The 26,190-nt window shown below is 59.8% G+C and overlaps 1 protein-coding gene across 1 annotated transcript; it reads right to left on the bottom strand.

Moving 5' to 3' along the window:
• Positions 1-1,240: 1,240 nt before the first annotated feature.
• On the bottom strand, positions 1,241-26,190 carry LOC143386877 (agrin-like). The gene is given in 47 exon segments (XM_077108142.1): positions 1,241-1,464; positions 1,717-1,784; positions 2,737-2,809; positions 3,024-3,118; positions 3,483-3,637; positions 3,768-3,865; positions 4,017-4,155; positions 4,253-4,441; positions 4,520-4,598; positions 4,642-4,716; positions 5,332-5,444; positions 6,158-6,281; positions 14,526-14,718; positions 14,946-15,049; positions 15,332-15,556; positions 16,756-16,843; positions 16,913-16,942; positions 16,945-17,104; positions 17,235-17,351; positions 17,794-17,905; positions 18,062-18,226; positions 18,308-18,407; positions 18,583-18,717; positions 18,805-19,024; positions 19,439-19,541; positions 19,543-19,650; positions 19,810-19,928; positions 19,930-20,015; positions 20,157-20,510; positions 20,603-20,722; positions 20,788-20,902; positions 21,027-21,154; positions 21,549-21,686; positions 21,934-22,158; positions 22,161-22,274; positions 22,358-22,463; positions 22,541-22,665; positions 22,748-22,851; positions 22,853-22,889; positions 23,046-23,198; positions 23,279-23,395; positions 24,219-24,288; positions 24,349-24,406; positions 24,949-25,150; positions 25,263-25,484; positions 25,563-25,787; positions 25,878-26,190. Coding segments are annotated over 47 exon segments (6,423 nt in total).

Below are 26,190 nucleotides of genomic sequence, written 5' to 3'. Positions count from 1 at the left end.
CATCTCACACCATGGCCATCCCTGCCTACCCCCAGGAAGTTGTGAACCCCCAGCCCCACCAGGAGAGCTGTTTAGGGAACCACGGGACCCAAGACCCCTGTGGAAACCAAGGCCCAAGGGTCCCTGAAGCAGAGGTGGTGACAAGCAGTGGTGGCCTGATGATCTAGACCTTGGGTCCCTCTGGGAGACCTCAGCCCTCCTGAGCTAGCCCACCTGCCGAGCAAGTGCATGCAGCTTTGTGGGCTGGGCCTCCTGCCCACCCCACCCCACCCAGGTTCTGCCATGGCCCCAGGAATCCTGTACCACAAGGTAAGTGAGACCAGGAAGGCCCAGACCTGCCACGAGGCCCAGATACTTCCTGCTCCTACCAGCAAGGCCTCTGACGAGGCAGAGAGAGAGAGCAGAGAGAGTCCCTGTAGAATCTGGGTCCAGTCCTAGGGACCACATACACCCCTGGCCCAGGATTAGGGGGGCCAGGGATCAGCCTAAAAACAGAACTAAAACCAGCTTTACTAGAGACGCCCTGATGCCACAGGTAGCTGTGAGAAGGAAGGGTGCCTCCATGGACACAGGCAGGGGTGTCACACCCTGTCACACACAGTCACGCATATGTGGAGTCACCTCACCACCAGCAGGGCCAGGCACGTGAGTCTGCACACACGGTCACATGAGCATCTCTACAGGCTCTCATTCCACAGGCCTTATTGCACAGGCATGGTGGTGAGGAGGCCAGGCCTGCTGCCCTGAGATGGGCAGGGCACACAGGTCAGCAGGATACTAATACCGATGGCTGCAGTCATGTCAGGCACGGACTGTCCCTGTTGCTCACTTCACACACAGGCCAACATGGAGTGGCTGGACTTGAGGCACATTCAGGTTCACATGTGGTCACTGTCAGCTCTGCAGTCCTCACAAGGCAAGGACACTGGATCTCAAGACTGTTCTCCTACCAGTCGGGTCCAGGTCTGGCACGCAAGTCCCAGAGGTGGACTCCAGGCCCCCGCCACTCCACACCTGAACACCTCAGGCCCTGAAGCCGCCCTCTGAGGAGCCAACAGCTTCTAAGGGCTCCAGCCCTACCCCAGGGCACAGACAGGACAGCGCGGGTGGAGGGTGGCAGAGGCCCCTCGGCCCCCAGGCTCTGTGGGCAGAGAAGCAGGTCAGCTGGCTCCCAGGAGATCCCGCCCAAAACGGGTGGGATTCGCCGGCACCCCGACCGTCAGCCAACTCACGCCGCGGGCTACCGGGACTGCGCAGGTCCGGGACTGCGGCAGAGCTTCCAGTCCTCCGCTAGGACTCGCGCTCCGCTGGGGCCCACGCAGTCCCGCCCCGCCCCCACCTGCTCGCGCAAGCGCAGCTGCTCGCCTCGGATGTAGCGCTGTCGCGCTAGGTACACGAACTGGCACTGCGCTCGGTTTGCACCTTCCGCAAGCGCTGCTGCCGCACCAGCTGGTTCGTCCAGCCCTAGGGACAACGGCGTTCAGGGCAGCTGGCAAGCAGAGGAGGCTGGAGGGGTCAGCAGAGAAGGGGGCAGGTCGTAGGGTGGACTCTGGGTGGGGCTAACGGAGAGGGCAGGGCCAGAGGGGTGAGGCCCGTGGGAGGGCGGGGCCATTAGGTCAGGAGTAGGGAGAATGGAGCCTGGGGGAGGGGCAGCGGGAGAGGGTGTGGCTTCTATGGGGCGTGGCCTCCGGGAGGGGAGGGGCCGGAACTGCTCACCAAATTTGCGGATGAGGTCCCCCAGAAAGTCAAACACAATGATGGTGCCCTTGCGTCTGATGCCCACGCTGGGGTCAAACCAGGCGACCTCTTAATAAATTCAAGGAGTGAAGCCCTGGTCCCATCCTTATCAGAAGGCCTGGTCCACAGGTCCAGTCTCCTATTGCTCCCTGCAGTCCCACCCCTGGTAGCACCTGCAATGCACCACTATGAGCCCAGCGCCTGGCAGGGTTCACCTCATCCAGGTCAAGTCCTGAAAGTGCTTCGTTGTGCGCGGTGGCTCCTCCTGGGTAGGGCAGGTCTGGTTTGGAGAATGTGAGTGGCAGCTCCCAGGTAGGGCCACCGGGGTGAGAGTGTTCTGTTAGGACCCCTCGGTGGGAGGGGCAAAGGGGGTGAGCTGGGAGAAGGTGGAGGGGCTGGGGACAGGCCAAGGCCAAGCAGGAGGGGAGGAAGGAAAGGAAAATGGGGGTGGAACAGAAAGGGAAGGAAAGAAGGAGGTGGCTGGGCAGGAGTGGGGACAGGGAGTTTTGTTTAGGCAGAGCCACCCTCCTGCCTGAGGAATTCGCAGGACGCTCCCACAAAGAGGTGGTTGGTCAGATCAGAGCCCTGTGCTGCTGGGAAGGGGGAAGGATCTGTGCCTGGGGCAGGAATAGGCACCAGTGGCACCCAGAGAAGAGAGCTGCTGACAGGAGCCAGGCAGAGACCTGGGAGGCAGATGTGAGCATGAGCCACCTGGAGCCAGGGCCAGGCCCTGGAGCTGGGGTGGAGACGAGTCCTCTGTGAGCAGATCCCAGTCTGTGAACCAGGTTCAGGTGAACAGAAGCCACCAAAACCAGTGGGGATAGACGAAGTCAGGTTTCTCAGCTCAGGACCTCCTCTCCCTCAGCATGGACCTGGGGCACCCTGGCCCTCTGACCTACAGCCACACATTCCACTGCCCACCAGACTCACCTGGTCTGGCCGCCCCACTTGTAGCTTCTGTGCATAGTAGCCCTGTGGCACACACATAGATGGCCTTACTCTTGGTGGCCCCGAAGCTCTGGCCAGTACCAGAAACACTTGTTCTGAAGGATGTCAGCCTGTGACGCCTTGCCTGGCAAGCACACGCACACAGGTGCGGTCATGGGCTCTTCTTCCTCCCTCCGCCCCAGTGCCCCACAGCTTTTTGTCCCGGAGGAGGAGCTGCTTCCTTGACCAGTTAAGAGGGAAGCCTGGACCTCACAGTACAGGTAGGACTCCGGGCTCCTACCCACCCCTGCTCCACCTGTCTGATGGTCATGACAGGGACATGTGTGTTCTCTTGGCACATCGTGCCCCGAAGGCAGCTGACGTGGTCTGCAGGGAGCCCTGTGTAGCAATGTCCACTTTGCCCACTCCCAAGTCTGACTTCTCCTCTGGGTCACTCGGAAAGAGGGTGAATGTCAAAATTAAAGCTGAGAGGACAGATCTAAGTTTATGCAAGTGTGCAAAAGAGCCTAGGTGGTTCATGGTTCCTCACACTTAAGGCCAGGGGAGGGCTGAGGAGTCACACTCAGTCCAGCTTGCTCTGAAGACCCTGCTGGCTGGCTTTCAACCCTGCCAGGGTCCACACTTTGCTCTCCACCCCTTGGACCTGGCTCTCTGGGACCTCCCAGCGTGGTCTCTGGTGCCCAAGATGGAGCCCGGATGACTTGGGGGGCAGACACAGGTCAGGGTCTCCTGTGCGATCCAGACAGGCCTTGAGGGCAGGATGTCATGCACACCTACCTGCTCCCTCACATACCCACCTGATGCAGTTAGCCTTGACGGAGTCGGCTCCAGGCATGCTGGTGTCCACGTCATGCGGGGTGACATGGGTGGTATCAACTGGGAAGGTAAAGAGGCCATTCGGGTCTCCTGGAGAGGTGGGAAGCTCCACCACCCTGTCTCCTTGCCCACTGACCTGTGGTGAGCAGAGGTGGGGAGGTCTGGGGCCTTGTGTGTAAGAGGGAGCCAAATCTGGTGGTGGGCGCTCCCTGCCTCCCCCAGGACCCCTGCCAGGTGGTCTCCACGTGCCCATGACAGTGAAGCACTTGATCACGGGGAAGGACGTTCTTGCAGAGGTTATCAGGCTTGGCCTCTGTGCCTTCTTCCAGGGTTATAGGAGCCAGCTTTCCTGCTGTTGCAACACCTGGGAGAGTGGAGGCTTCAGCTGTGGCCCTGTCCCTCTGCAGAGCCCTCAATGCCACCACCCCGCCCCAGCCCTGGAGGATGGAGTCAGAGGTAGGCAGCAGGAAGGGAGCACCTCAGACTCCTCCCAGAGACCCTGCTTGTCTTCCCACGGGCATCTGCAGCCTGGGTGAGCTTCTGCACGCGGCTCTCGGCACTGATTCCTGTGGCCTTGCGGGGCTTCCAGGCAGAGCCCCCAGCACCCTTCACCAAGGTGGCCACCACGCCCTGACCAGGCCCAGGACCCTCATTCTGGAGAGGACACTGGGGCCATCTGCCAGGGGCCTTGCCTATTCCTCCCTTCTCTTGGTCCTTCAGATTCCCAGGGCAGGCCTGCAGGAAGTCTTACCCCTGGTCTTTTTCGTGGAGGGGTCAGTGTGGCATTCCTTGGGCCCCGGGGCTCCTGCAGCAGCCTACCTGCTGGAGCTGCATGACGGCCCCGACTTCTCCACCCAGGGGTTGGAGAAGCCTTCCTGTCGGGTCCCACCAGTTCTCTCAGGATGTAGAACTGCTCCCTACGTCCCGCCACACTTCCCATCTGTTTGTGGGGTGGCAGTGAGGGGCCTGGCTGTGAAGCCCGCCCTTCCCAGAGTCGCAGCCCTCTCATGCCGCCTACCGCTTGGACGCAGACCATCATGTAGGTGATGCGGGGCTGCGGTCGGTGCCCGGTGCCTCCTCTGGCTCCTGAGTCAGTGCTGTGAGCACAAACTCCCCAGGGTTGCTCTGATTCTCCTGTACCAGGAAGCTGCCCGGATGCCCTTCTCCATCAGCAGCTTCTCAGCCTCCTTGCCAGACAGGTGCCTGTGGTACCACCTGGCCCAGGGTGAAGCACAGATGTGGTTGGAGGCCCTAGCCTGGGAGAGACTCGTGTGAAGCTGACACTTCAGAAACAGATATGGAGACAGAGACAGACAAGCATCAGACCTCTGGCCCAACCCTCTGACCCTCTCTCCCCCAGCAGTGCTAAAAGACAAGACAGCTGTGTTGAGCAGGGTGCGGGGTGGCCACCAGGTGGCAGCCTGGTCCTCAGCAACAAGAAGCAGAGTGGCCTCCCAGACCAGCCCACCGGGTCCCTGGCACAACCAGCTTCCTGTAGTGGGGAAACAGATTGCAGGAGCTGGCTCACCCCAGTCACTAGCCAGGAGGGTAGTGGTGGCATCAGGGCCCAGTCCCCTGCTCTCTCACCCCTGCACCTGTGCTTTGGATTTGGGGGACACGGGCCTCATAGCACACGGGGGCAGGGCTGCCAACACTCTCAGTTTGGCGGCCGCTGCACTTGGGTGACTGAAGAGTAGGTGAGAGGTGGTTCCCAGCAGACTCACACACTTGCATACACATACAGGTGCCATTAGCCCAGGCTCATCACTCTGACATGGGGTCCAGGCAGCCCAGTGGGCCCTGCTGTGATCGTGAAGCAGCCACCCACACTGGCCCGTGCAATGCTCCACCAGCTCAGCCAGCGTGGCAAACTTCCTCCGCCCATACAGGTCACAGTTGTCACCCATGTTCTGGATCGTGATGTGGGTCCCTCCTTGCGCCACCTGGAGGGCAGGTTCAAGGGCAGCTATGGGAAGGGAGCCTGGCTCCCACCATCCCCCGCCTCCCATCTTCACTCAGCCTCCAGGACAGTCTCTGGGCTTTTTCTGCCAGAAATAGATGGGTCCAGGACCCTCCCCACTGCAGCTCTTGTCCAGTCAGTGTGGGCACTCCTCCCACCCCCTGCCCAGGACTAGGCTTTGGGACCCCAGGCCCAAGTTCCTTAACCTGGAGGCCAAGGCTGGGGCAGCCCACCACCAGTGGTCCTGCCCAGGAGCTCAACAATCAGGCTCAGTCCCCTACCCCCCCCCCCCCAATGTGCTCAAGTCAGTGTCCCAGGTGCCACCTTACAGTTGGGGAGCTCTGGGGAGTGAGCCTGCTGCCTCAGGAGAGAACCTAGGCAGATCTGAAGCCTGTTAGCGCCCCAGCGGCCACTTCTCCTCACAGACTGATGCCTCCTCGTCCAGGCAGACATGGGTCCAGCTGTCTACTCTGCTGTCACAACTCCTCCCTTGCCTCTCCTCCCACACAATTCCCAGGAGCTGGCCCCCAGACGGCAGGCAGTGGGACCAGCTTTCCCTCACTCCCTGAGCCACCCCAACAGAGTCCTGCCCAGGGGCATAGCAGCTGCCCCACAGCACCCAGTTTCCCTCAGCTACTGGCCACTACCCTCTGGGAGCATCCTCAGGTGTTCAGAACCCTGCCTGGCCAGGCCCACCCTCCGCAGACAGCGTGGAGCCTCCTGGGCTGCTCTTGCTGGGCCTGCCTGGGAAGCTCCCCTGGGGCCCTGGGACAGAAGCAGCATCTCTGCCTCCACCCCACTGGCGTTGGGGTGAAGCCACCTGGTATGGGGACAGTACATTGGAGACTGCAGACCAGTCCTGCCCCAGCCCCTGCATCATCTCTGCAGCTAACACCCACAGTTGCCAAGTGGGCCTCCCCTGCTCAAAGCTTTCGATGGGCCATGATGAGGAAGGAGGCGGGGGCCAGGTGGGTGAGGGAGACCCTTCCAGCGCATCCAGAGGACAGCCATCAGAAGCACCCTTCTACATGACCCAGCTTCTCAGGGTGGAGCTGGGTCCTGCCACAAGCATGAGCCCTTGTTCAGACCCCCTAGAGCCACCCCACTGGCCCCTTGATCTTGGAAGACTTCAGCTTCCTGGCTGCAGGAAGGAAGGCTTTGCCCAGCTCTGGGGTGGCTGCCCTGGCTGACAGAGGCCAGCAGCTGCTGTGCCCTTCTGGCTTGTGCACTTGCTGTTCAGCCCCCATCACAGGCACCACACTGAGTAGCCTGCTGAATGTCTCCTACTCAAAAATTAAGTTCCATAAGTGCCACTCTGTGTGCTGCCATATTCCAGGGCTGAAAACAGTGCCTGGGACCAGAAAATAATCACATTTGAATCAAGAAGTGAATGACCTGGGCTGGGGATATGGCTCAAGCGGTAGCGCGCTCACCTGGCATGCGCCAGGTGCTGGGTTCGATCCTCAACACCACATAAAAATAAAATAAAGATATTGTGTCCACCTAAACAACTAAAAAATAAATATTTGAAAAAAATAAGTGAATTACCATCAACATTCATAGCAGCACCACTCACAATAGGTAAATTATGACATTGACCCAGATGCCTGTCAATAGATAATGGATTAAGAAATTGTGGGCTGGGATTGTGGCTCAGCAGTAGAGTGCTCACCTAGCATGTGCGAGGCCCTGGGTTCAATCCTCAGCACCACATAAAAATAAATAAATAAAGGTATTGTGCCCAACTACAACTAAAAAATAAATATTAAAAAAAGGAAATGTGATATGTGATACACACATACACACAATGGAGTTCTACTCAACCATAAAAAAAGAATACAGGGCTGGGGATGTGACTTAAGTGGTAGCGTGCGCGCCTGGCATGCGTGCGGCCCGGGTTCAATTCTCAGCACCACGTACAAACAAAGATGTTGTGTCCGCCGATAACTAAAAAATAAATATTAAAAAATTCTCTCTCCTCTCTCACTCTCTTTAAAAAAAAAGAATACAATTATGGCATTTGCCAGTAAATCCATGGAAATGGAGAATATTACACAAAGTGAAATTGGCAAAACTCAGAAACCCAAAGGTCAAATGTTTTCTCTCCTTTGTGAAAGCTACAGTAAAATAAAGGAGAGGGGGAGGGAAGGAGAGGATAACATAAAGAACCAAATACAAATCAATGAAAGTGAAGGAAGTCCAGCAGAGCAGAGGAGGGAGAGGGCAGGGAGGACAGGAGGAAAAGGGGGCAACTGGAGACGAATTCCGTGCGTCTAGGAGTTGGTTGATATAAACCCAACTACCATGTGTAACCTTAAAGCTCCACTAAAAGAAGAAGTGAATGACTAAGAATGGCAGGCGGTAGATGGCAGGGGCTGTCAGTGGATGGGTGGATGGGTGGATGGGTGGATGGGTGGATGGGTGGGTGGAAGCCCAGCAGCTGGCAGGAGCCATTGAGAAAGCCAGAGGCCACGAGTTCACTGACTACAGGGCACAGCAGGACAGAGGCAAGTGCTGGTAGGGAGGAGCAGCAGGCCCCGACATGGCAGGCCTCTGCCCCCTCCCAACAGGATTCCTGTCAGGGCCTTGCTGCCGTCCACTGAAAATGAGCCTCCAAGTAAGTGCAGGCAGGGAGGCTCTTCTGCAGACCCTGTGTCCCTCCAGATGTCCTTGGGCTTGCCTCCCGCTCCCCAACCCCACTGAGACCTCCTTCCAGGCTGCTCCCCACCTCTGGCCCCAGGTCCTGCTCTTCCTCAGGAGTCCATGCTTGTCTCCCACCTCTGGGGCCTGGCCATGGTGCTTGGCTCCTCATGTGGGGTCCCACTGAGTCCACCTGCCATTCACCTCCAGCCCTAGCCCTGCATGGATCTGCAAGCTCATAGACACCTCAGCATCTCCATTTGTAAAGAGAGCAGCATCTTTCGCAATATTTGCAGGATTTGTCTCCCGTTCTCCATCTTCCCTCTCAGCAAAGCAAGCCACTGTGCACCCACTGCCTGGGCCTCAACCCCAGCAATGATCCATCAGCACTCTCTGGTCACACCTTTGCAACATGCCCAGAGTCACTCCCTTCTCTCCCCGCCCACCCCTGGCCCCATGGCAGATGGCTGTGTTCTCAGAACTTCCAGTTGGACCTGCCTACTGCTGGTCATCGGCCTTTCGGCTGTTGGGAAGCACCAAGAGTCCTGCAAAGCAGTCCCCCTGCCAGCAGGTGTGCCCCATGGATACAGGCATCCACACTGCCTGAGAGGCCCACCCCAATGCCATTGTGCCTCCATGACTGCCCCTCTGTACGTCACTGGAGCTTGTGGCAGGTGTGAGGAACAAGTGTCCCCTGTACACCTCAGTGTTGACCTGCCACCCTGTGGATTCTGCCCAGGCGTGAACCCTCGGCAGCTCTGTTCTGAACCTGATGGCTCCCCAGAGCATACACTTCAGTTCAGAGGGACCAAGAGCTCAAGGGGCTGCTCCAGGGTGGTCCAGCAGTACACTCTGGTGCCACCTTCCTGTGGGGAAGAAGGGGTTTCTGGGCATAGTTTGGGCTTGGTGCCTGAGCTCCCTCCCACGCTGGCAGACCTTGGGCAATTCCCACTAAGGGGGCCAGTGGGTTGGAACCAAGGAGGGCTTTCTGCAGGAGGAGATACTATATGGTGACCCCTGGGGCCAGTCTAGGACAGCAGGCAAGGCCACAGGAAAAAGGCAGGCAAAGGTTCCATGTCCCTGCATAGTACTGACACTGCAGAGGAAGAGGGACGGAACCCAGAGGTGCCTTCCTGCCCCTACCTGGGCTGCCCACTATGCTGACCCATATCCTGAACCCAGGTGCTGTCCAACAGCCCCAGATGGGCGATACAGAGCTGGGGGCAAGGGCAGTGCCAAGGTCCAGCTTCAAAGTCACAGGGGTGAAGGGCCCCTGTTTGTCCTTTTGGAGACTCTAAATCATACTTTTAATCCCCTGTCCTCCCACCAGGCTGCCAAGAGTCTATCAGGTAGAAACCTCCAATGGGGGGCTCCCTAGCTGCAGTGGCTCCCACCAGTCTGAGGCAGGGTCTGATGGTGGAGTGGGGTACCCAGTAGGCCAGTGTGCATCTGCATCTGGCCGAGGCTGGTAGGAAGAGGGAGGGAAGAAGGGAGGCCACAGGTGCCCATTTCAGAGCCCTGCTGCCCTTGATGCTGCTCAGGGGCTAGCCAGCTCCATGGTATGGCGGTGGCTTAAATCTAACCTGGCGACACCAGGCCTCCTGAGGGGACCCGGGGGCAGAGCATACTGGGCCTAGGCTACTCAGGAACCCAGGGACAGTCAAGGACACCCAAGAGGACAGCCTGAACCCATACTGGCCATGGTGGGCCCAGATCCCCTCACAGCCTTGGCCTTGATGTCCCTTGTAGATATGGACCCAGGGACATTACCCCACAAATATGGGTCAGGGGACACACCACAGCTCATCAATACACCTGCACACACCCAGAGCAGGAACTTCGGTTCAAAGGGATTAAGCACACATGGGTGCAGACATGCCTGTCTGTGGTGGTGGGAAAATATTCCAGGCCAGACTCCAGGGATGGGGGTCAGTTCCCCAGAGCACCTGGAGGTCTTTATCCCAGCCCTTCCCTGGCCCCAGCTATTCCTATTCCAGAAAAATCCAACCAGGATCTGTCCCGACTATACAGGACCAAGTGGACCGAGATGTGCTTCCTCTCCAACTCAGGGGGGTACAGTAGGCTTGTCCCCATGGGGTGCAGATCCTCCCAGGCTCTAGCATGGGCACAGAACCAGTCCTGTCCCCATCCTGCCTCGCTATGCTGAGTGGGGGGGGGTGAGTGGTGCCTGTTGACCCACAAACCATGGTGAGAGGGCAGGGGGAGGGTGTGGCTCTACAATTTGGTGGGGCCTGCCAGGCCTGATAGGGTTGTGGGCAGGGGCCCAGGACCAGAGGATGAACAGTCATCACAGGTGAGGGAGGGAGGGGGAGCAGGTGAGCAGAGCCCCACCTGGGGCTTTCCCAGACCAACCTGGGTCACACGCACATGACACAGACATGACCCTCTCTGAGAACCAGTCCTGTACTCAAAGGACAAGTAAGAATGAGGTCCAGGGGACCCAGAGGCCACTCCAGCCAGTTTCTGAGATGGATCATACACATGTAGCTCTGTTTCTTGGTATCCAACTGGACATTATACCTTGGAATCACGAGGCTGCTGGCTTGCAAGTTCTGTGATCCAACTCACTTTCACAGTTCCTCAGCCTGTGAGGGCCCGAGACTGTGCCAGGCCTGTCCTGTCTGCATCCCACACCTCACTCTCTACCCAGAGATCCCAGGACCCTGATCTGGGGACGGTTGCTCAGTACCACTGGGGACCTCTCCTGTGAACTCCAGCCTGACCAAGCACCAGAGATGGGCACTCTGGGTGATATGCCAGATGCCAGGGCATAGGGCTATGTGGATCATGTGCTTTTGCTGATCCCTACCCCTGCCCGCCTGCCTTCAGTGCCCTCTAACAGGCTGCATCTCTGGTGGCAAAAGGGAGCAGGAGCAGGGCCTGCCACACTTAAGCAGGAGGAGGTGCCACTGTCCTTCCACAGCCACCCCCCACACCTGGGCTACCTGCAGGGCACCTTCCCTAGGGTGGGGAACAGCTGATCTCCATCCAGGCCAAGCCTCTGCAGTTAGTGAAGAGCCTCCCTCCCACATCTTTGGGGAGGCTAGGTGCAGAACATTGGGCCTGGAGGCCACAGGCTGGAAGCACAGGGAAGTCCTGGGTGGCAAGAATCCCGCGCCCACTGGTGAGAGCTGGTCGGAGCTGCAGCGCATCTCTTGGCATGCACGTATCCGGATGCACGCAGGCTAGGCGCATCTTTGGGAGGTCACGTCAGCACTGGAGCCGCTCTCCGATGCGCCAGCCCCCGAACTCCACAGCTGTGCCCTCTGGCTAACCAGTCCCGCAGAGGCCCCACCCCTGCCAGCTTCATTAAAATGCAAACCCCCGCCCCTGCAACCGCCCCATTGGCCTTGGAGCCCGGGAACTCCGGATAAAGGTGCTAAAGTTTCCCAGGGTATCCGCACTTCAGAGCAAAGGGATGCTCCGGGTTCCGAATGTTAAGGCGTATCACAGCCCCACGGCCCTAGTGGCCTATGGCCTTGCCACTCAGTCTACACGATTACTAAGGGATCAGCCCTAGGCTGGAAGCTGCTCCTTCCAAGAATCTCCTGTGCTCGCTCCGATTAGGGGCGGCCAAGCCAGAGGAGGGTGGAGTAGAACCCCGCTCCCCCACCGCAGCCCCGGAATTCCAGGCAGAGATGGGAGGTGGACACCAGGTCATCCCCTTCCTTGCTGCAGTCTCTTCACTTCCTTGCCACAGGGGCACCCTAGCTGTGGTCAAGCCTGCTTGTGTCCTGGGGTTCACAGCCACTACTCTTCTGGGGTCATGCAGACTTTCAAGAAGGGTCCACTGTGGCCTGGAACCATCTCCCCTGGGGTCTTTGACTTCAGCCTTTGCTCTTGCACCCGATGCACTGTCACCCCAGAGAGCAGGGTCAGTGCTGTCCTGACTTCCTCTCTGACTCACCCAGATCCCAGAAGGGCATGTCACCCTCTCCCTCCCCTGGGCTTCCCTTCTGGGTCCTCACCTTCCCTGTGGTCCTCTCCTCCACCTTGGCTCACCCTGCAGCAGGCCATGTAAATGCTGGAGTCCATGAGGGGCCCGAGCTCCCCAAGCCAGGGGTCCTGGCCAGGTGCTGCCAACCAGGGCCTGTCTCTCCTAGCCTAAATGACCCAAACCCCATCCAGCTGGGCCACAGTTCTCTCCCAAGCACCCTGCGTCCCAGGGCAGGCCTTTTCATGGAGCCTGAATATTTCATGCCTAAAATCCTCCCCAAGCCCCAACAGCTTCACCCTCAATGGCTTCTCTGACCTGGCCCTGGCCTCTGGCCGTTCCTATGCTTCCTTTCTGCCCCAAGAACCTCTGTCCAGACTCGGGACACTTACATGTGCCACCCCTGGTGCAGATGTGCCTTGCAATCCCTGTGCTTGGGTAAGGGTTGATATCTTTAGCTGGTCGGGTACTCCCCACCCTCCCTGAAGCCTAAACTAGGGCAGCCCCCACCAGCACCACTGCCTCTTGCAACCCCCAGCACCTGCCTCCCCCAACCCAGCATCTGACTTGCCTGGTGTGCAGCAGCCAACACTCCTTAAGGAACAAGTTAGTGAGGGGGTAGGAAGTGAATACCCGAGGACTCCCTGGGTCCCTGGGTCTGAAGTCGAGGGTCTTTTGGTGGGAGGGGGTGCTCATTAATACAAAATCAAACAGGCGCACTTATTATCTTCAATTAAAGTCATGAGTTTGAGGGAGGGGGTCACCTATGTGACCACACAGCCCCCCTTCATCTCCCTTTCCTTTCTAAGCTCAGACTTCTGCCAGGGATGGGGCTGCGTCTGCAGAAGCTCCTGCATATACAGCACCCTGGTCTGGGCCACCTGTCAGTGTCTCCCAGAAGTGCTAATGGGTGGCCCTGCACACTGGAGCCAGTTCAGCAACTGCCTGCCACCCAACTCACCACACAAGACCCTCTTACACCCACTCGCCCTGGTTCTGGCCTCCACAAGCGTGACTGCCCCCAGGGCAGTCGGCAGGCCCCCTCAGCCCATTGCACATCCTGGAGGGATGAAGGGAGGCTGCTGTGTAAGTGCAGATGGGCATGGGCTTAGTCCACAGCCCTCCCAGAACTCCACCTCACACCCCCAGGCCACCTGGACTAGTCTCTGTGACCCCACCCAGCCCACACCTGGGGGGCCACCTGGATACTGTCTGTGACCCCACCTTGTCCCCACATTGCACAGCACTGTGCTCATCCACACACGGGGCTCCTCACCAAAAAGAGCCTGGAGCCCCAGCTCTCAGTGCAAGGCCACCTAAGGGAGCTGGAAGCCTGTGTCCCCACCATGAAGCCAAGCAGGGCGCCGCCAGGCTGTAGGGCTGGCAGTTGGGGAGGACAGACATGGCCCTTCTTTTAAAGTTTCCAAACTTTATTTCACGGTGCTTGACAAGACACATACTGGAGTTAGTAAGGACACACCAGGGCAGTTTCCTGCAGCCCCCCACCCCCAGCAGAGGATGGACAGGCTGCCAACTCCACCACCGTTGTCTGGTCTTACTCCCAAGAGGACTGGGAAGGGCATCCAGGCGGGGAGTGGGGGGTGGAAGTTGCAGTTTAAGGCATTTCTGACTCTGTGGCCACCTCTGCCACCCCTGCACCTACACTTTGGTCTTGCTCAGACACTGGCTAGACCCCAGTCACTTTCATATAAAGATGATCACTTCTCATACTGACCCTGATGAGGAGGCTTAAATGCTCTGGAGTCAGGACAGGAAAGATAACAGCTCTTCTGCTTTGGGCACCAAATAAAACCAATGGTCCCAGAACATGTTTGGTGGCCAGGCCTGGACATCCATCACTCTAGAGGAGGACACAGGCAACGGAGGTCAACCATATCATGCACAGTGGCCCATTCCCTCTCAGGGGCTGCTCACAGGGCCTGGAGTGTGTGTGTGGGCGCCATGTCCATGGTAGAATATTACATCAATGGTAATGTCATTTCTAAGTCACAGTATTGGCACAGGAGTCCTGGGGTCCAGGCTAGCCTGGGGCAAGGCTACCCACAGCACAAAGGAAGAAACAGCAGCTTAAGTAAGGACCAAGAAAGGTCCCATGGGGGTACTCAGTGGAAGGCCCCTCAAGCCCCTCCTGCCCTGGGACAACAGCCTTCGTCAAATGCAGCAAGGGTGAGGTCGGGAGCAGGGTCTGCCAGTGGACCGGGTACAGGAGGGAAGTGTGGGGGCCGACACACGGGGACACACAGTGCAAAGGGCTGGTGTGGTGCCCTGAGGCCAAGGGGCATGTCCTGAAGCTGCCACACCACCCCTGGGAGCCTCTTGATACGAGTCTGTCTCTGCAGCACAGCTGCCTGGACAGAAGGGAGGACAGGCCAGCAGTCCTTCTGGCCAACACACAGGCAAGAAAATCATATCAAAAAGCAACAGTTTACAAAAATAGAAAATAATTACAGTAGGGTGGGCAGATGGGGGTGCTCCGGTGTCAGTTTAGGAGGCTGGGCAGGGCCGAGCTCTGGCTTGGTGAGGGCATCCTCCAGCAGGTGCAGTGGATGCTGGCCTACCACCACATCCCGGAGGCAACCCACAAAACCTGTTCCATAGGCCTTTGGCAGGGCCTGGCCCACAGGCAGCTTCTGCAGGCCCCCTACAGGACAGACAGCAGGAGATCACACAGCTGTGGCTAGAGGGCAGAGGGCCACCACTGCCCAGGGAACAGGTGGGTAGTAGGCATGCCCACCCATAGGACCCTGTCCTCTGGCCTTGGGCCTGGGGCCAAGATGGGAGAGGACGCAGATGGACAGATGGAGTCTGTCCCTTAGATAAACTGAGGCCCTTGGATGGCCCCTGACCTGACCTCCCTCGAGCACTCACCGAGCCAAAGAGCTCCATCTGTGTCCAGTTGTGTGGCACCCAGTGGGGAGGAACCGGTCACAGGGGCCTCATTGCCCACCTGAAGGGAACCTTCTCTCTGCTCCCTGAGGGTGCAGGTGGGGCAAGATTATCAGGGGTCCTCCCCACCTCCTCCAGATCAGAGCCCCCTCCATGCCTTACAGTGCTGCAGGCTGGGCCCACACCAGGTCACCCTGGAGCCCAGGATGGCGGCAGTAACAAGCCTCCTGCCACACTGCTTCTCCTGCATCTTCTTGTCCTTCCTTCCTCTCCTCCCCATGACAGTGACCCTGGGTCAGGCAGTTGGTGACAAGGAGTGCCTGGGAAAGTGCAGGCACTGCCTGCTGTTCTCAGGGGGCCCCACTGACCTGTGAGCCCTGACTCGCAACCAGTGGTTGGTGTTGACCCTCACGGTGGAGCGCAGCACCATGGGCTGAGAGCCCAGGTCATAGGCCAGCTGAAGGTGTCCATCCACAATGGCTAGCGCCATGTAGTCTGCACGCTCGGTGGCCTTGCCACTCCACAGCACCAGCCCCTGTGTAGCTTCAGTGCGCAAGCTTAGCTCGAAGTGGTTGGTCTGCAGTGCTTTCTCACTGGAAGGTGAAGGGGTGGGTCAGGCCTCCAGGAAGGCGGCAGGGTGGATGGGGAGGGCAGGAGGACAGAGCCTGGACTTCACAGGCCATGGGGGCTGGTGGCTGGGTGAGGGAAACACCAATGGTGGGCGGAGGAGAGACAGACAGATGGAGGGACTGGCAGAGGTGATCAGAGATCGAGAATGACAGGCAGGCACACCGTGGGGTGACAGCCACTCTGCCCCTCAGGCACTGCCACATGCTCACCTGTTTAGGGCCCCAGAATCCGGAGTTTCGGGGCTTTGAAACAGGAAGAGAGGGAAGCAGTGAGCCAGGGACAGACAGGCCAAGCACAGGCCCAAGTCCCATTTCCAGCACTGGGAAAAGCAAGCATACACCTGGACACGCGTGGCCCTGGGCCCCACTGATGACCCTCCAGAGAGCCATAGAAGTGACATGTGTGCAACACGCGTGTGCAGACACAGCTGGTGGCATGGCCCAAGCTAGTGCAGAGTTCAAGGAATTAGACGTGAATGGCAGATGGAAGCAGAGGGCTCATCTGCCTGGGGGTGGCCCTGATGCCCCAGCACACATGCATGTGCACAGAACATGGACACACAAGCAAAGACACGCTCATACACACGTGAACTCACACACGATCCACACGAACACGCCTTACATCTCTGCACGCACACACAGGCATACACAGGAACACCTTTACTCACACATACAGATATGTCTAAGTGTGTGCACGCACCCACAGGCACAGGCACAGGCACACACTCACGCCGGCCTGGGGTAGGGTGGTGGCTGCAGGGTGGATGAGGCACATGTCCTGGGAGGGGGTACCATTTCCCAGGAAAGAAGCTGAGCCTCACACAGCACTAAAGGCCCTAACCCCCACCTCCATCCAGGAGGGACATTTTGCCCTTCGAGGGGCTCAGGACTGTGCTGTGGCAGGGTCAGGGAAGCACAGATGGGCATGGATGAGGGGAAGGTGCAGGTGGGGGCCGAGGGGCTACTTACACTGGGCTCTCATTGGTCAGTTCGCTTGGAAACAAAGAGACAGAGAGGTGAGAAGGAAGGAGGGGGAGGAGGGGTGGACACTGGGGCTTCCCGCCTGGTCAGAGCATGGTGTCCTGCCTTGTGTGGTGTGTACAGACAGGACCAGATAGACAGCAGAGGGTGCACCATGTGCTGGTTCCTGGGCGATGCATTACCTCTCGGTCACAGCATTTAGGTACTCGATGTAGGTCCTCCCATCGAAGGTCAGTGCCTCAAGGTCCCCTGCTGACTTCTCAACCAGCCCTGGGAGACAGGCAGGGTGAGGTGGGCTGCAGGTGCAGGTGCAGCCCCGGCCTAGCCACAGGTGCTCACCCTTCTCGCAGTGTAGCCCCGAGAAGCCATGGGGCACAGGCATGTGTAGGTGGCTTCCTTTGGGAGACACAAGGCGCCATGGAGGCAGGGGTGGCCTGAGGCCTGGGTACAAGGGTGGTCTGCAAAGGATGAGACGTCCACCGCCTGCACCACGTGCTCCTGGGCCAACAGCTGGCGGCTTCCCAAGGAGACCTGCAGGGCACAGGGTGAGAGCCTGTGTCTCAGCAGGTGCGCCCTCCCTGCCCTGCAGTCAGCCCGGGGCAGCCCCTCCTCCCCCTCTGTGGAGAGCCCTGGCAGGAGGGCCCCACCCCATGCCTCGCACCAGCTGAATGGCACCGTCGAAGCCAGAGGATGCTGCAGCTGCCCGGGCAAGCTTGCTGAAGTCGGGGGCATCCCCGATGTAGAGTGGTTCCTTCAAATTGAGCATGGTATGCGGCACCTGCAGAAGGCGCTGGATGAGGGTGTGCAGGGCCTACCCACTAGGCAGGGGCAGGTCTGAGTCCCAGACCAGGGTGCCCAACTGCCTGACACCCACACCCCAGCCCCTAGCTAACCAGCAGGCAGCATTAACCACACAGAAATGGTGGACAGGGGCCTTAATGGGGAGGAGCTACTCTAGGGTGGTGTCAGACAATGAGCGGTATGAGCAGCAGACAATACCTTGCGGGATTTCTGACATCCGGAGAGCATGGGGGTGCAGAGTAAGAGCCAGAGAGCAGGGCAGAGAGGAGACAGACCAGGCACAGGACAGATGAGAGAAAAGAGTTTTGTAAGAACTGGCATGGGGGCTGCCAAGCCCCCAGGAGGAGGAGGAGGAGGAGGCGGAGGAGCAGGGCAGGGTGGGGGGACACTTGGGCCCTCTGCACACCTCGGACACTCACCGGGGACTCTCCCAGCACGCGGGGCCCATCACCCACACGCAGGGCACCCTTACGGCCATTTCTCTCCACCAAGACCCTAATCCAAGAGCCCAGGGCTATGGGTTCCTTGCTCCTGTGAGGAAGAGGCTGAGTGAGCAGGCTGTGGGCTCTGCCTAGCCACTGAGTGACAGTGTCAGGAGCCCCAGCCTTACCCCTGTCCAGTCCCAGGCTTCCAGGCCCTCCCCGTGGGCAGCCCAGGACAGAGCCTCCAGCCCTCATGCTTGCCCACCTGATGACTGCTGCCCCTTTGCCCAGGTCATAGCAGAATTCCAGGTGCTGGTCATGCAGTGCCAGTGACACGAAGTCCCCTTTGCCATCTGTCTTTTGCCCATTGTACAGGAGCAAACCACTTGGTCCTCGGGCCAAGAACACCACCTCGAGGGCCATCTTCTCCCTGGGTCACATGGGTCAGGGTGTCTCACTGCCCCTTCCCTACAGGCTGCCTCCCCTCCTCTGCCTCACCTACCCTACTGACCCCAGGTCTCTTTCAAAGGTGTGCAAGCCTCTCAGCTCCAGGTAGGAAAAGCCATGGAAGTCCGCCAGGAAGGGCTGGGCACTACCGTCCATCTCAGACACTGCAGAGGGAGGACAGGGCTCACTCAGGCCGTGTACCCCACTGTCCTGCCTAACTCGACCGAAACCCACAGGACCCGAATCCCAGCTCTTCCTGGACCCGAAGACTGGGCCACAATTCAAACTGAACATTTGACCCTGACTTCTTGTCCCCTCCCAACAGCCTGGTGCCCCTACCTGTCTGGCAGAGCGTGCCTCTAAGTCCTGCGGGGCACTCGCACTTGGCCCCGCCCTTGGGTAGCATGCGGCAGGGGGCTGCACCGTGGCAGGGGTTCGGGTGGCAGGGGCTCTTCTCTTCTGCACAGGTTGGGCCTGGAGGGAGATGGAGGTGAGTTCCAAGAAGGCAGGCCCCCTGACACCCGGTTCCTAGCCCTCACCCAGATCCCAGCCTGCCCTCACCAAAGCGGCCAGGTGGACACTGGCAGTGAAACATGTCGTCTCCCAGGGCCTGGCATGGTGCCCCACCATGGCAGGGGCTGGGCAAGCAGGGGTGCTCTCCACACTCTCCCACACCAGAGCTGCGGGACACAACCCCCTGCCAGGGGCCCAGCCCCAGGCGCTGATTGTTGACATCCAGCAGGCGGATGCAGCCCTTCAGGCCCACGCCAACGGAGGTCCGCTCAGGGCCCTGCCACAGGAAGGGGTCAGAGTAAGCTCAGGCAGAGGCCTCCTTCTCGTGGCCAGAGTCACAGGGTTACAGTTAGGGTCAGAAGTCAGAGCTGCTCCATCCCATCACCCTTTAGACAAAGCGGCCAGTCCCACAAAGAGGACCAACCAGAGGGTGGGGCCGAGGTTAAGGGTTAGGACTGGAGGTAAGGGTCAGCCCAGGCCCTCCTCACTCTGGCACCAAAGGTAAGCCACCCAGATGAGATAGGGAAGGGCCAGGAGCCCCAGCTGAGCTCAGGGTCCTAGCCACACCCACACCATTCTTCTGATCCTATTTGCTATCCAATGGAGGTTGCTCTGGTGGAGTCCCAGGCAAGATCAAGGTCAGAGACCCAGTTTGATGCATGCTCCACCCTCTTGCTCACACATCAGCCTGGTCCTCTGGGACTCCACCCACAAAGAGGTCGGTATCTAGGTTGAGGCCATCTGTGCCACTGGGGCTCTCGCCCAGAACTGGGGTCCCGCCATCCAGACAGTGTGCCTTGGCACCAATGCGGTGATAGTTCTAGGCGGTGCCACCGGCCTAGTTCCACAGGTACTGAACTTGTCAGTATTGCTGGTCCAGAACCTGTGTCAAACCTGGAGACCCAAGCAGGTGCTTAGAGCACTGGCCTGGCTCCATCCACAGTCTGGTCAGGAACCACCCACAAATTCCTCCCTGGAAGGCGCTGGCCCCACCCACTGAGCATTAGCCCTGCCCACCCACCAGACAGTCAGGAGGCCCCACCCTCTCTGCACCTGAGCTGAACGCGCCCACCGAGCAGCAGCGCCAGTGCCAGGAAGTCCTTGTCACGTGGGTTGCCATTGTATAGCAGCAGTCCCTGAGGCTACAGGGATCAGAATTCCAGCGCCAGGCAGGCGCAGCGTGTGATATGCACGGAGGGTGGGGAAGGCCAGAAAGGAGGTATCCCCAAACGCAGGAACAGAGACAGAGGGGTGTAGCACTGCAGGGGATAGGGAGGGTGAGCTGGAAGAGTACCCAGGACCCTGCCCCTACCACCTCCTGCTGGTGGCTTATCTCTGCCCTCCCTCCTTGCCCCCATCAGCCTCCCTGTCCTTCCAGAGAGGTGGACAGAAGCGCCTACCGTCCTCACAGAAGGTGCCTCCCCTGCCTGCCGGGCAGCTGCAGGTGAAGCCCCTGCCAGAGTCCTGGTCCTGGCAGGTCCCCCCATGCAGGCAGGGCTGAGAATCACAGGACCTTGGGTGCTGCTTGGGACTGGGGAGCAAAGGCTGGTGTCCAGCCACATGGCCGGGAGCTGTGGTGGGGGGCCGGTGTGTGTGTTGGGGGGCCGTGGTCCTTCCAATGGGCCTGCTGGTGTGACTGGGATGGACCCGAGGGGTCACGGAGGAAGGTGGTTGGCCCACAGTGGTAGCTCTGGCTGTGGCCACTGCAGCGGTGGCTCCTATGGTGGCTCCCATGAAGAATGCAGGAAACCAGTCTGTGGGGCAGGGAGTGGTCAGGGTCTGCAAAAAGCAGGGGGCGGGGCAGTGGAGGATGGGAACAGACAAGGAGGCCCGGCCTGGTGCTCACCAAAGTCCATGAACCGCACGTGCTCTTGCAGAGGCCTCCTCACCACCAGGGCCCGGGGCCTGGAGGCCTGGATCTGCCGAAGCACGGCCCGGCCCACGTCAGGTGCCCTGAAGGCTGTGGCTGGGGAAGAGGGGGTACTGAGCATGGCCTGGCGCTGTGGGAGAGACTTAGCGCGGGGATCTCACTGGGGTCAAAGTGCACATCCACAGTGGCACGGACTGATCTGCCAGGCCCCAGGTCCCGCAGGTGGACACTCCGGAAGTCCTTTTTGACGTCTGAGTTCCGGAAAAGGTCGTCCAACTGTGGGCAGGGAGTGAGTGAGGATACTGGGCACCACTCAAAGCACTGAAATCGGTCCCCTTACACTGTGGGGTTCCTGCCCTGGCCCCCTCTGGGTCTGACCTGGGGGGACGCCCCCACTTACAGTGCTCTCGATGCTCCTGGCTGTCTCCCCAAACAGCTCTGACTTGGGGTCGGCCATTTTGGGTGTGTAGAACAGCTCTTGCCCCTCGACCCCCTCCAGCTCCAGCACGCCCTGGTACGCCTTGGTGGCTGTGGGAGAAGGGGCGGTGAGGCCCTGCCTGGTACCGGCCTGGTGCAGGCCCCTGGAGCAAGCCACATAGGGTACAGGGGCAGGTGGATGTTAGTCAGATGGTCATGAGGTTAGTGACCAGGGCTGGCGTCAGTTACCAGGCAGACTCCTCAGAGCAGTTGCCCCAGGCTTGCTTGCAAGGAGAGAGACAGGTTAGGTACACGGTCCTGGGCACGCACAAGTGTTAGGGCTGAGACCACACGTGTGCACATGGGTGCCGGATCCCCAAGATCTCATACACATTTGAGACCAAAGACCATAAAACCTGTACCCACCTGCTGCCAGCGGGTAGGAGCAGCACCCATGGCTGCCCAGGCTGCTCCTCAAGCTCCACCTGCCCTGCCACCCACTCACCAGGACAGTTGGAGCCCTCTGCGTCCAGTGAAGGTGTCTTGCCATCCGAATAGTAGCCCAAAGGTGAGTTGTAGTAGGAGGCTCTCTCAATGGGTGGTCCAGGTGTCACCACACTGCTGTCCATGGAGAGTTCCAGTCCTAGGGATGCGAAGTCTGAGTGCAGCCACAGGTGGGAGCCTCTCTGGGCCGTGCCCCAACAAGCCCCTGCTCACTCCCCAGGCCTGTCCCATGTCCCAGAGCACCTGCTCACTCCCCAGGCCTGTCCCATGTCCCTGAGCCCCTACTCACCTCCCAGGCCTGCCCCACACCCCAGAGCCCTGCTCACCCCAGGCCCACCCACGTCCCCGAGCCCCTGCTCACCCCAGGCCCACCCATGTCCCCGAGCCCCTGCTCACCCCCAGAGCCCCCCCACTGGCCTCCTGGTCCCCACTTAGTTCCTCATCACCACTCCCATCAGTGCTGCCAGATTCTCCAAAGGCAGACGCGGAGAGACTGGTTGCAGTGGAGGTTTCTATGGGGGGCATGGTCAGCGCGGGCCGAGCTATGGTCTTGGGGAGGCTGGCTGTGGTCCGAGGTCGTAAGGTGGGTGGAGGGGTGGGCCGGCTCTGGGGGTACTGCTGAGAGCCAGGGGGAGGGCACTGGGTGGAGGCAGCAGAGGCTCACTTGGCAAGTGCCCCGGGGCTGTCTTGGCCCTGGGGGTTGGGTGAGCACCAGGAACAGCAGCCTCTGTAAGGAGAGGGAAGCTGGGGCTGGAGTCGGGGAGGGCAAGGCCCTCCTGTCAGTGCTGGGTGGTGGCTCCCAGACCCTACCCTGGCACGGGCCGAGGCTCTGGGTGAAGATGTCCAAGCCCTGGCGGCAGGCGATGGTCTTCAGTTGGCACTCGCTGCCGTAGGTGATGCCATCTGATCCACAGACCTGAGGCGCAAGGCAAGGGCACTCAGGCGGTTCCCCCACCCACTGCCCTTCACACTCTCCACCCTCACCTTGCTCACCTTGGTGGCACTGGCCTCTGGGCAGGTGAGGGCTGGGCAGATGCAGTGGGCAGAACCTGCCTCTTCCACACAGGAAGCGCCAAACTCACAGTGCATCTCCGCACAGGTCACCAGTGCTGAGGGATCTGGGGTGGACACAGAATCTCCACCAGCTCAGGCTGTCCCTCTGTACAGCAAACCCCAGGCCAGCCCAGATCTTGTCCTCACCTTCCTCACAGCCGGTGGGGCCCAGGGTGTGGCCATCAGGACACTGCCCACACTTGGGACCAGCAACGCCTGGCTTACAGGAGCACAGCCCAGTTATCTGCTCAGTCATCCCGCACAGCGCCCCGGGGGTCACAGCTGCAAGCTGCAGGGAGGGGAGCCTGAGTCTGTACCTAGACAGTCTTCTCCACCTGCTGCAGAGCCTGCCAGGTGCAGTTCAGGCCAGGGTCTGAGCACAGGGATGGGGGTGGACAGGCAGGAGGACTTGACAGGCAGCCAGCCCTGGGGCCCTGTCACTCACGAGTACAGCCGCTCTGGCTGTCAGTGACAATGCCACGGAAGTTCCAGAAACCAGGCTCACATCGGTTGCACTTGAGGCCGCCCACGCCTGGCCGGCAAGAGCACTGGCCTGTGGCTGGGTCACAGGAGCCGTGCGGGTTGCACTGGCAAGTGCCTGCAAGGGAAGGGGAGGGACAGGGTCAGCACAGTCACACAGCTGTGCCAGGCCAGGGGTGAGGGTACTCAGATACTCACTGGGGCAACCGGCCAGGCCCACACCCCGGGCAGCAGTGACATTATCCTGGCAGCATCCGTAGGGGGTCTGGGCACAGTGAGCAGGGGCTGCAGGCAGCAGTGGGGCCAAGGTGAGGCCTGCAGAGAGGGGTGTGGGGTCAGACTTGAGGCAGTGCTTATGCCCACCCCTCTGCCTCAACCTCCTCCACACCACCACTCAGCCTGACATCATGCCCCTCAGGTCTGGAATCTGAGGCTAAGGCCCTGGGTGAGGCCACCATAATCATACAAGGACATGCAAGTGCCACATGTAGGACCCAGCACACAGGAAACATACAGGTCCACATACACACAGAATACCCAAAGTCATGGACACAGCCTTGTGTGTACACAGAGCTATGGACACACAGATAAGTGTAAAGGCAGCACACACACATGAAGACGGACATGCACTCACATTCCTCCAAGCCATGCACATTTATATACAACTGTACAGACACATCTGTGAACGTGCATGAGCATACCGTGAGCACTCGTGTGTGACATGTGGCATTTACAGACCACTGTCAGTTCCTGCACAGAAGAGCAAAAGGGCCCAGAAGGTGCCCTGTGGTTTTCTGCTGTCTCCTGCATAGAAGCCTGGCCTGACCTGCAGTAGGTAGTTGGCATACGCTTGCTTTTATGAGGCAGGATCTCACTGCATCGCTCAGGCTGGGCTCAAACTCACAATCCTCCTGTCCATCCTCCTGAGTGTGGTGCATACTTTGACAGACGGGCTTGTGTCCACAGTGCACGTATCAGTGCTTTATACTCAGAAGAACACACAAGACCACAAGCATACCACAGCACATATGGATGCCCACGTGCCTAAACCAGTGCAGGCATACACCTTTGAATATGCACACACAGAAGTGCAGAGGCTGCTGCACAAGCCTACAAGAATGTGCCCCGCCCGACTCACCACGGCAGGGTCCCTGAGCTGCGACGTACAACTCTCCTTGAGACGGGGAGGAGGTGTCTGTCCACTTGCTCTGAGAACCACAAGGCCAGGCAGTAGCGAGCCACCCCCCCCAGCCACACAAGGGGCAGACCTCGGGCTGTGGGCTCCTGGTGGGCAGGCGCGGCACCTCATCCTGCCAGCAGGTCAGGCTGGAAGACACAAGAAGAGGAGCCAAGAGGGAAGGACTGAGGAGAAGACAGATGCAGAAAGACAGACCAGAGAGATGGACAGAGGATTGACCCACATGGTTACAGGGTCACTGCAGCCCTGGTCCCCATGGGACATGCTGGCCACTTCCCAGCTGCCTCCACCCTCCAATGGCTCCTTGAAATCAACTGAGATCCTGCCTCTGAAGGGGCTGGTGACAGTCATGTCCCAAGAGTGAGGAACCCCGCCGCTGTATCCACTTCCTGCCCACCCAAGCAATCTGTACCCTCAGGCAGAACAGAGACGGATGGGCAGACAGACTAGAGGACCTGCAGCCTGGACTTGCACGGCCAAGTGCAGGCCCATCTCTGACCACCTCCCCACGTATCCAGGCACCCTCTCGCAGCCTCTACCCTCCACACCCTGCACCCTCCCAGGGGACCCACCCTGGCCCAAGACCCTGGAAGGTGGGTGCCAAGGAATGAAGATGGCATGTGATGGTGGGCAAGGACTGATGGCGGGGACCACAGGGTGCTCACCACACGGGCCCTGGTGCCTGGGAGGGATGGCTCACTGCTGCCGGCACTCAGCCTGCTGGCGCCAACAGTCGTTGTCATACGTGTGCCCATCCTGGGCACACACCGGTCTGTAGGCTCCATCACAGGTGACACGGTCGCAGGAGCAGCAGGGTCGGCCACGGCGGGACAGGCAAATGGCACTGAACTGGCAGGTCCCGGAGCACTGGTCTGGGGGTGGGCAAGGAGATCAGAGAGGCCAGAACCACACCAGCACCTCCACAGCAGGGACCCAACGGACACGAAGGCAGGGGACACACTGTGTGCAGGGGAAGCAGCCCACCTCCAGGCTGGCACTGGCCAGAGCGCACTTTCTGGAGGAGCAGACCGCAGATAGCCCCTGAGCAATCGATGCAGTCGTTTGCATAGGTGACCCCATCATCCCCACACACAGGCAAATGCCAGGGAGGGCAGGTCTCTGGGCGCAGGAGCATCTCTGGACGGCGAGTGTGTGGGTTCACACGGCAGACGCGGTTCGTGTCAGCATGGGCTTCCTGGCAGGGGTCTGGGGGTGGACAGGCAGGAGTCAGGGCTATTGCCTGCACGCCCAAGGAGAGGAGCCCCACATGGGGTGGACACTCACCACAGGGGCTGTCGAACTTCCTAAAGATGTTCTCCTGGCGTGCACATGCCTGGCGCAGCAGCTGGCATTCACCGGGGTAGTCCATACCATCACTGCCACACACGGTGCCCTCCGGGGCCCCGCGGCAGGTCGTGGGACACAGGCAGGAGGCGGTCTGCCCATTGGCGGAGGGTGCTCAGGTACTGCCGAAGCTGCAGGTCACATTGGAGCAGGGGTCCCGGGAGCCTGTGGATGGCAGGGTGGGGTCACCCTGGCTGTCTGTCCACCTCCAACACCTGGCCCACCCCCCCGCCCACGCTGGGCACACTCCCTTACCACAGGGTCCGCGGCGGAGCAGGCGGATTCGCCGCTGCAGGCGGCACTGTGCACGCTGCAGCTCGCACTTGTTGCTATAGGTGGAGGCATCTGAGCCGCACACTGGCGCCACGACAGCAGGACAGGCGCTCTTCTTGCACACGCAGGAGGCCTGGCCTGGATCCTCTGCACTGGGCTCACAGACCGCGCCAAAGCCACACAGCATTCCCCTGCAAACTGAGGTCGGCACAGGGAGGGGTTGTTGAAGCCAGGTCCCAGGGCTGGGCACTGCTGAAACCCTCACAGGCACATCCACACCCGGGTGTGCAAGCAT

The sequence above is a fragment of the Callospermophilus lateralis genome, unplaced genomic scaffold (genome assembly GCF_048772815.1).
Source record: "Callospermophilus lateralis isolate mCalLat2 unplaced genomic scaffold, mCalLat2.hap1 Scaffold_167, whole genome shotgun sequence".
NCBI lineage: Eukaryota > Metazoa > Chordata > Mammalia > Rodentia > Sciuridae > Callospermophilus > Callospermophilus lateralis.
This window is presented reverse-complemented; position numbering and strand designations above follow the sequence as displayed.